The 10,034-nt window shown below is 40.0% G+C and overlaps 2 gene segments (V, D, J or C); both read right to left on the bottom strand.

Moving 5' to 3' along the window:
* Positions 1-8,603: 8,603 nt before the first annotated feature.
* LOC110309722 lies at positions 8,604-9,091 on the bottom strand. The segment is given in 2 exon segments: positions 8,604-8,938; positions 9,046-9,091. Coding segments are annotated over 2 exon segments (381 nt in total).
* A 203-nt stretch (positions 9,092-9,294) lies between these two features.
* LOC110309721 overlaps positions 9,295-10,034 on the bottom strand; it is an 11,371-nt gene continuing 10,631 nt past the window's right edge. Inside the window, 1 exon segment of the V gene segment in view lies at positions 9,295-9,413. Within this exon segment, the coding sequence occupies positions 9,295-9,413 (119 nt within the window).

Raw genomic sequence — 10,034 nt, 5'->3', positions numbered from 1 at the left:
GGCATAGCCTCACAAGAGACAGCTATATCAGGGTCCTTTCAGCAAAATCTTGCTAGCATGAGCAATAGTGTCTGGGTTTGGTGACTGATTATGGGATAGAACCTCAGGTTGGGTAGTGTCTGGATGGTCCATCCTTTCGTCTTAGCTCCAAACTTTGTCTCTGTAACTCCTTCCATGGGTATTTTGGAACACAACTTCTTTGTGCTCTCAAAAAACACTTCCCAGATTTCACCTCACTGATGAAAAGTATGGTTAGGTCTATGACAACTTCTGTCTTAAGGTTTTACTGCTGTGAACAGACAACATGATCAAGGAAATGCTTATAAATACAACATTTAATTGGGACTGGCTTACAGGCTCAGAGGTTCAGGCTATTATCATCAAGGCAAGATCATGGCAGCATTCAGGCAGACGTGAATCAGGAGGAGCTGCAAGTTCCACATGCTCATCTGAAGGTCCCTAGAAGAAGACTGATTTCCAGGCAGCTAGGTTGAAGGTCTTAAAGCCCATACCCACACACTTCGTCCAACAAGACAACCCCTACTCCAATAAGGCCACACCTCATAGTGCCACTCCCTGGGCTAAGCATATTCAAACCACCACATAGATGAAATCCCAAATTACTAAACTTTAAACTTCTGAAAGAAACTAAGGATCCTAACATTGGGTATTGAAAACATGATAGAGGAGAGGAGACTCCACCTTGGTGCAGCTTCAAGCAAAAGAGAAAACAAAAGTCTCAATGATATCCATATATGCACGTCTGATATTCTGCAAAGATATAGTTTAAGATGAGAGATCGGTGACCTTTCTGCTTGCTAACTTACTCACTGAGGGTATGATGAAAGATCTTCATTAGTCTTAGTGTTGATATCCAACCTCTAGATCCACACTAGTTCTCATACACCAGCACAGCCTGCCAACCATGCCTGACACTTCCTGCACCCTTCCCAATTCTCAGTTCTAACCCTTATCCATAACCAAGGACCCAGTGTAGACTGCTGAGTCCCACTTGTGTCTTATCCAACTTCTGAGTTGGTCTAGGTGTCAAACCCTGTGTTCTAGCTCAACCTGCTGTATCACCACAAGACACCAAATAAAGAAGTCTACATGTCCAAGTCTAATTTTTTTTAAACTCAAAAACAGTATGACAAGTCAAGCCAGAATATTCTCCATCCCCCAAAAGCAGAATTGCCTAGATGAACTTCATAACATAAAACTTAAAAGAACCATCCCAACATTCATTAAATAATCCAAAGAGTTTAAATATGACACAAACACACAGCTCTATGAATTTAAAGAAAATTATTTGAAAAGAAATAAATGTTTGGACGATGTTCAAAAACAAAACATAAGTGCTATACCCACTCCAGTAGTGACTCGAGTGACAGGCCTAGAAACCTGAACACAATTCCGAGGTGAAAAGTTCATGGAAACTTAGTCTCCTGGAACCGTGGCATCCTGTATAGCGAATGCTCCAAACTTGTCTTTGCGAATGGATCTGTGTGCTTTCTTTCAGTATTGTTTTATTATAGGTGCCTCCAAGAAATGACTTGCCCAATACCTAAGCAAAATTGAGCTTTGTGTCCAGGCCTTCACCAATGCCCTAGGTAGTCCTTGAGCCAACCCTGAGCTTGGAATTCAGTAAGAATGTTACCTATTCAGTAACATTCAGAATTGCCTCTAATATTGTAAGAGAGATAGAGGAACTAGAATATTGCATTATTCATGACGCGGTTAGCTAGAGCAGAACTGCCAAATTAGAACCATGGCTTGGGCATGAAAGCCCTTACCCCAGGAGTGTAAAGATCTTACACCTGGCTTCTAAGAATATGACTGACCTTAGATAGAGCTGACTTTGTCTCAGTTGTTTTATTGCCCAGTTCCTGCCAGTCTTTATGTTTGCATTCTTCTATTTTGTGTAAGAGTCATTAAGCATCCAGTAACCTCATTGTACCTTGCCAATGTGTCACCTAACTTCCCTATTTTCTTCTGTATTAAAAGTTTGATGCTCGATTTGACAAATTACATTCAGATATACACTCTCTCTGTGTCCGTGTCTGTTCATCACCCATCTTCACAAACTCCTTGCTTGCCTGTAACCACCAGAACCCAAGTTTTGACTGTGGATCGAGGACCCAAATGAGCTCCGTCTGCAGCACATAAGGATAAAATAAATGATGAAGACATTCCAGGATTCTAAAACCCAATTCAACAGAAAGATAAAAATATTTAAGACTGCCAAACAGATTTCCAGAGTGTTTGTACCAGCTTGCAATCCCACCAGCAGTGAAGGAGTGTTCCTCTTTCTACACATCCATGCCAGCATCCACTGTCAGCTGAGTTTTTGATCTTAGCCATTCTGACTGGTGTGAGGTGGAATCTCAGGGTTGTTTTGATTTGCATTTTCCTGATAATTAAGGATGTTGAACTTTTTTTTAGGTACTTCTTAGCCATTCGGTATTCCTCAGTTGAGAATTCTTGGTTTAGCTCTGTACTCCATTTTTAATAGGGTTATTTGGTTTTCTGGAGTCCAACTTCTTCAGTTCTTTATATATATTGAATATTAGCCCCCTATGGGATTTAGGATTGGTAAAGATCTTTTCCTAATCTGTTGGTTGCCATTTGTTTTATTGACAGTGTCCTTTGCTTTATAGAAGCTTTGGACATAGTTCTACTGGAAGATCTAGCAATACTATTTCTGGGCATATACCCAAAAGAAGCTCCAACTTCTAATAAGGACACATGCTTCACTATGATCATAGCATCCTTATTTATAATAGCNAGAAGCTGGAAAGAACCCAGATGTCCCTCAACAGAGGAATGGATACAGAAAATGTGGTATATTTACACAATGGAGTACTACTCAGCTATTAAAAACAATGATTTCATGAAATTCTTAGACAAATGGGTGGATCTGGAGGATATCATCCTAAGTGAGGTAACCCAATCACAAAAGAACAGACATGATATGCACTCACTGATAAGTGGATATTAGCCCAGAAGCTCAGAATACCCAAGATACAATTTGCAAAACACATGAAACTCAAGAATAAGGAAGGCCAAAGTGTGGACACTTTGGTCCTTCTTAGAAGGGAGAACAAAATACCCATGGAAGGAGTTACAGAGACAAAGTTCGGAGCAGAGACTGAAGGCATGACCATCCAGAGACTTCCCAACCTGGGGATTCATCCCATAAACAACCACCAAACCCAGACACTATAGCAGATGCCAACAAGAGCTTGCTGACAGGAGTCTGATATAGCTGTCTCCTAAAAGTGCCTCTATCAGTGGCTGACAAATACAGAAGTGGATGCTCACAGCCATCCATTGGAAGAAGCACAAGGTTCCCAATGAAGGAATTAGAGAAAGTACCCAAGGAGCTGAAGGCGTTTATGAACTAACCAGTAACCCCAGAGCTCCCTGGGACTAAAGAACCCATCAAAGAAAACACATGGAGAGACTCATGGCTCTAGCTGCATATGTAACTGAGGATGGCCTAGTCGGTCATCAAGGGGAGGAGAGGCCCCTGGTCCTGTGTAGGTTCTATGCCCCAATATAGGGGGAATGCCTGGAGCAGGAAGCAGGAATGAGTGGGTTGGGGAGCAGGGGGAGGGGAGGAAAGGAGAGGGGATTTTTCAGAGGGGAAACTAGGTAAGGAGATAACATTTGAAATGTAAATAAAGAAAATATCTAATTAAAAAAAAGAGAGAAATATTAAAGACAACTCAAGCTGAAATGAGGATGAAATTAAAAGGCTTAATAAGCCACTGAGGAAACTCAGGGGAAGCTTTACAAATACAGTGTATCAATAGAATATAGAAAATCAGGGCTCAAAGATCAAGCAAGGAATATGGAAAACACTTTTCAAACACAAGAAAGGAACATGCAGGAACTGTACTACACCATAAAAAGGCTGAATGTTGATAAAGCTTGAGAAAAAGCTTGACCATTACATGTGCCAACTGCTCTTCCAGAGGACCTGGGTTCAATTCCAAGCACCCACATAGTGGCTCACAGTCAGCTGTAACTATATTTTTAGGGGATCTGACATCATCTCCAGCGTCTTTGGATACCAGACACATGTTCTGTGTAGGCAAACATGTAGGTAAAATACACATACACACAAAACTAAGAAGAAGAAGAAGAAGGAGGAGGAGGGGGGGGGGCGGGCAGTGGTGGCGCACGCTTTTAATCCCAGCACTTGGGAGGCAGAGGCAAGTGGATTTCTGAGTACAAGGCCAGCCTGGTCTACAGAGTGAGTTCCAGGACAGCCAGGGCAACACAGAGAAACTCTGTCTCGAAAAACAGACAAACAAATAAAAAACAAACAAACAAACAAAAGAATAAGAATAGCAACAATAGTGATAATGACGGCGATGATGATGATAAAATTTGAAAAACCACATCTCCAATTATAGGCATGGACAAAGGAGAAGAATCTCAGGACAATGGCATATTTCAATTTTCTTACATATGTTGAGACTTGCATTATGTCTGAGTATGTGGTCAGTTCTGATGAAAGTTCCTTGAGGTTCTGAGAAGAAGACATACTCTTCTGTGTTTGGGTGAAATAGTCCCTAGTCCTCTGTTAGGTTCATTTAGTTTATGATGTCAGCTAGCTTCAACATTTGTCTCTAGAGTTTTTGTCATGATGATTTGTCTATTGGTGAAAATGCAGTACTGAACCCTCCCACTGTCAGTGTGTGGGGGCCAATACATGATTTAAGCTCTAGTACTGTTTCTTTTGTGAACTTGAGTGCCCTTTTTTGTGGTTGCATAGATGCTAAGAATTGCAATGACCTCTTGGTGGATTTTTCCTTTGATGAGTATATAGTATCCTTCCAAATCTCTTCTGAGTAGTTTTGGTTTGATGTCTATTTAGTCGGATATTAAAATGGCTACAGCGGCTTACTTCTTAGGTCCATTTGCATGGAATATATCTTTCCATCCTTTTATGCTTAGGGGATGTATGTCCGTGGTGTGCTACTTGGAAGCATCAGAAGGATCGGTCCTGTTTTTTAACCTGTTTGATCAGTGTGTGTTTCTATTGGGGAATTGAAACCACTTGGTATTGAGAGTTATAAATGAGCAGTGTTTTTTGGTTCCCTGTTTTTGTTTTGGTTGTGGGTTTCTCTCCCCTTTCTTTTAATTTGCTGGTCTGATATTATTTATTCCTGGGTTTCATTGGGTTATCCTCTTTAAGAGGTTATCTTCTTTAAGTTGAAATTTTCCTTCTACCAACTTCTGGAGAGCTGGATTTGTAGATAGATGATGTTTAATTTGTTTTTTTATTGATATTGAAACTTTTGTTGAATATAGTACTCTGGATGGCATCTGTAGTCTCTTAGAATTTTTAGGACATTGGTCCAGAGCCTTCTTTTTTTTTTTATAGAGACTTCATTAAGAAGTCAGGTGTTATTTTAATATGCCTGCCTTTATATGTTATTTCCTTTTATATGACTCTTTCCCTTGTGCCTCTTAATATTCTTTCCTTGTTTTGTGTATTAAGTATTCTGATTATTATATAACATGACGTTTTTTTTCTGAACCATTATATTTGGCATACTGTTTGTCCCTTGTACTTTGATAGGTACCTCTTTTTGGAATTATGGATTTTAATTATGTGATGTTGAATTTTTTTTCTATACCTTTGACTAGGTTTTTTCTCCTTCCTTGATTCGTACTGTTCATATATTTGGTCTTTTCAAAGTATCCTAGATTTCCTGGATGTTGTGTGCCTGCACATTTTAAAATGTAACATCTTCTTGGACCAAGGTATCCATGTCTTCTGTCATGTCTCACATGGCTGGGATTCTTTCTTCCATCTCTTATACTTTCTTGATGAGATTTGTCTCTTAGATTCCTGTTTAGGTTTCTAATTGTTTTGTTTCAAGTTTCCCCTCAGTTTTTGTTTTCTTTATTGATTCTACTTCCACTTTAAAGTCCTGAACTGTTTTTTTATTTCATCCTATTATTTGTTTGTGTTTTCATATATTTCTTTAAGGAATTTATTCATTTTCTCCTGCAAGATCTCTACATATTTATAAAGCTGCTTCTGAAGCCCTTGTCTTGACTTCAATTATATTGCATTTCTCAGAGCCTACTGATATAGAGTATCTGGGCTTTAATGAAGACATATAATAGTGACTTTTATTGATTGTTGTTATACTGGAACCTAGGCATCTGAGTTTTGGGTCACTATAATTCTCGGTGGTTATATCCAGTCTTGTCTTCATTGGATTGAAGAAGTATAGCAAAGTAAAAACAAAATTCTAGGCCTTTAGGCCCAAGTTTGGGAATGTAGCCTCTGTGGCTCAGTGCTCCGAGGTGTGCTGGTCATAAAACAGATAGCGACATTCCTTCCTCCACCCACCTGCTTCCTGGGTTCAAAGAGTGTTCATTCAAAGAATGGCACCCTGACCATTACTGGAACCAGCAATGCAAATGTGCTATTGTTAGGGGCTCTTAGATTGTTAGGGGCTCTTAGAAACTGTCTTGAGAGATAACTTGACACTTGTGACTTTGCACTTCCTTGTGACTCTTAACTGGTATTTTTAGTATTTTCCAACAACGCCCTCCCCACCTCCTTGAGTTGCGATTTCTTCCTTTAAATACCCCCTTATCCAGCTACTGGGGGTGCCACGGTCCTCTACCCCTGCGTGGTGTATGACCATGGGCCCGAGAGCGCTCTTGAATAAAAATCCTCTTGCAATTTGCAGCAAGACCATTTCTTGTGGGTGACTTTGGGGTGTCGCCTCTGCTGAGTCAGAACTTGGGGGAGTCCTCAAGTTGTGGGTCTTTCAGGATGTGTGTTCTTATTCTGTTCCTCTGTTTCTGCTGCCCTCTCTGGTCCTTAAAAGAGTGTAGTGGGTGTTGGTTGCCTGGTAAGGAATGCTTCTGTCATCCTGCCCACTGCAGATACCAGAGTTCCAGAAATAATGTGTTTCTTAGTATTAGAGATTGACTCTTAGGCATGGAAATGGGCTAGAATGGTAGAGTGAGGGGATCCATAGTAGAAAAGAAATCAGAATGTGACATTAGGGTCTGCATAGTTTTTTGAGAATGAGGGCAAATAAGGATTGGCCAAGCCGGTCGTCTAGTACAAGCCTGGGGATGAGACAGGGGTGTTGGATTTAGAGAAAGAGGAAGAACATTGAAAATTTGAAGATCACTTACCCGCTCCAGCTTTCTCCTTTCTTTCCTACCCATATTTCTTTTTTCTTTCTTTCTTTAGTTCATTCAAATATATATTGAGCAACTGAGGATGGAAAGGTATTAAAACATGATCAAATAAGTAAGGCATATGCAAGGTAGTAGAAAGCAGTTAAATTTTGTGCATCACAAGAGTGAAAGAAAGATGCTTTAGGAAAACAAGCGATTGCTTCCAGTGTGCATGGGAAGAATGGATGACCAATCAGGAAGGAGGTTGAGATTAAAATATAAAGCTTCATTCAGTCTAGATTGTTGATGATACTCAATGTGGATTATATTTGTTTCTCATTTCCCTTTCCCCACCCTTTGGCTTAATTTACCAGTAGTGAAAAAAAATTTACCAGTAGTGCCCAGAAATGTTTAATGTGTTTTTTCTGTACTTGCTTGCATTTTTGCCTTAATATCTTCTACAGATCTAAATTCTTTTGGTATTTTAAGAGTTTTTGAAGGACACTTGAACTTTTAGTTTTGGTGTTGATGATTTTAAGTCTTTTCCATTCTGGTTTGGTTTTTATGCATTTTTGGCTGGGGAATCTCATACAATTTTCTTCACAGGGACTTTTTATCCAATTTTCTCATCATCAAAATCATCATCTTCTTCCCCATCATTCTCATCTATGTTGTTACAAATACCTGTGTGACTTTAAATGGGCTGCCTCTATAGTTCATTGTTTCTGTCTCTACAATGTGTCGTCTTTTACCCCTGGCCCTAAACTGACCATTCTTAATGATAACTGGTGTTCATTTTCAACCCTATCCACTTTAAAGTAATTATCTTAGTCATCCTTTAGTTCACAACCAAAGAAGTAGTTCTGAGGCCTAAGAGCTTTCATGTCCATGTCCGTCAAGTGTTCCATGAGGTAGAGGCACGCACTTTGGTGTGAGAGATGCTGGCTGGAAAAGTTGCCTACTGCTCCTCAGGACAGACAAACAGAGAGAATCATGCCACAACCCCATATTTCTTTAATAGAAATCTTGAAATATGAAAGTCTGTGGCCCTCTGATATCATGTCCTTCCATAATATTAGTTAGGCATTATCTAAATGCCACTGTTCCTGGCATATTTGTCCCTCTATGTCAGGCTGGAGGTGACAAGCAACAATCTGAAGATAATGACTTACATATGGAGGTAAAGACAACTGAACATGTCATTGTTTTCATAGCTTTACTGTGAAATCACTGTGACCTTGAGTGAAGAAACATTGATGTCCTAAGGTTTTAGTTTCCTGTATAAAAATCCAGCAGTACTGTCATCTACTTTCTGTTCTGCTCTGACCATTTGTATGATTTTCATTAACCAGAGAATTACTGGGGCACACAGTACAGACTGTGGGGAAAACAGGGTGATGCAAAAGTAGATGATCAGAAGTCAGACTTCCTTTTGCTTCTCAGAGTTTGTGCTCAGGTCCCCCTGTGGTTTCTGTCACTGTGTCACTCAAAGCACAGTAGTACACAGCGGAGTCTGACTCCTGCACTGAGGCTTTCTGCAAGTGGAAGGACGTGGTCTCCTTATCATATGTAGCTTCAAAACCTCTGCTGCTTCCCTTGTTGTTGGCTTTTGTGACTTTCAAAAGGAGCTGTGGACCTTCTCCAGGATATTGGACATACCAGAAAAGAGGTGAGTACCATGTGGTTGAATAAGTACAGTTTATAAATAGGAAGTCGTCTTCTGAGAGGGTCATTTGACCTTGCATCTGGGTCACTGAGTCTCCATGGGTCCTCCCTGGAAGAAGAAGAGAATAATTGTGTCACATTAAGGACAAATTTCATAGATGGTTAAATATATTCTAACATCATAGAAGACTTCAAATTTTAAGTCACTTCACTTACCAAACACGAACAGCATCACAGTCACTAAAGCTGGAGAATAGTTCATCTGTCACCTGTGTGATCCTCTTAACTCTTCACATAAAGAAATGACAAATGACATCAAATGATGAATTATGAAGCTTAGAAAACTCCACCCCCTAGTGGACAGAGACTAAACTAAGGTCTATTGCACAGGTCCCAGAAGTCAGAAATGTGCTCCAGTACTCAAAACCATTTGTAAGGCACATGTTAGATCTCTGAGGTCCCTTATTAATCTGAAGAGCATAAACAGTGGCCGTTAACATATTCACTGCCATCATTCTTAGGATTATACCTGGCATGAAAGTGTTGTAGTCGAGCAACTGATGGGTTTTCTCCTTTGGTCTTTTCTGTATGACAAATTGAATGACAAAAAGTAGATTTTTTTCCAATTTTTTATTAGGTATTTTCTTCATTTACATTTCAAATGCTATCGTGAAAGTCCCCTATACCCTCCCCCACTGCTCCCCTACCTATCCACTCCCACTTCTTGGCCCTAGTGTTCCCCTGTACTGGGGCATATAAAGTTTGCAAGACCAAAAGTAGATTTTTACCAATTTATTTTCTCTGATATAAATACATAGTAAGATACTCTGTGGGTCTGGCTCAGACTTGAGATTACTTGTTATCCTTGCAGAGGGCCCAGGTTTAATTCCCAGAACTCAAACAATGGATCATAACCATCTGTAACTCCAGTATCAGGTGAACTGACTCCCTCTCTTAACCTCCACTGACACCAGCATACACACAGCACATAAGCACAAATGCAGACAAAACATTCATGCACATAAAGTAGAACAAATAAGGTTTTATACTCAAAAAACACTGCAAAATTATAAAACATTATAATCATTTATAAGTCATTATAAATCAGCCCTATGGCTCATCCGGCCGAATCAGCGCCGGGGTAGATAGAGCGCAGGGTTGCCTGACACCCGCCAGCTACCCACGACCCCCGCCACAGGATTTTG

The sequence above is a fragment of the Mus caroli genome, chromosome 14 (assembly GCF_900094665.2).
Source record: "Mus caroli chromosome 14, CAROLI_EIJ_v1.1, whole genome shotgun sequence".
In the NCBI taxonomy this organism is placed as follows: domain Eukaryota; kingdom Metazoa; phylum Chordata; class Mammalia; order Rodentia; family Muridae; genus Mus; species Mus caroli.
This window is presented reverse-complemented; position numbering and strand designations above follow the sequence as displayed.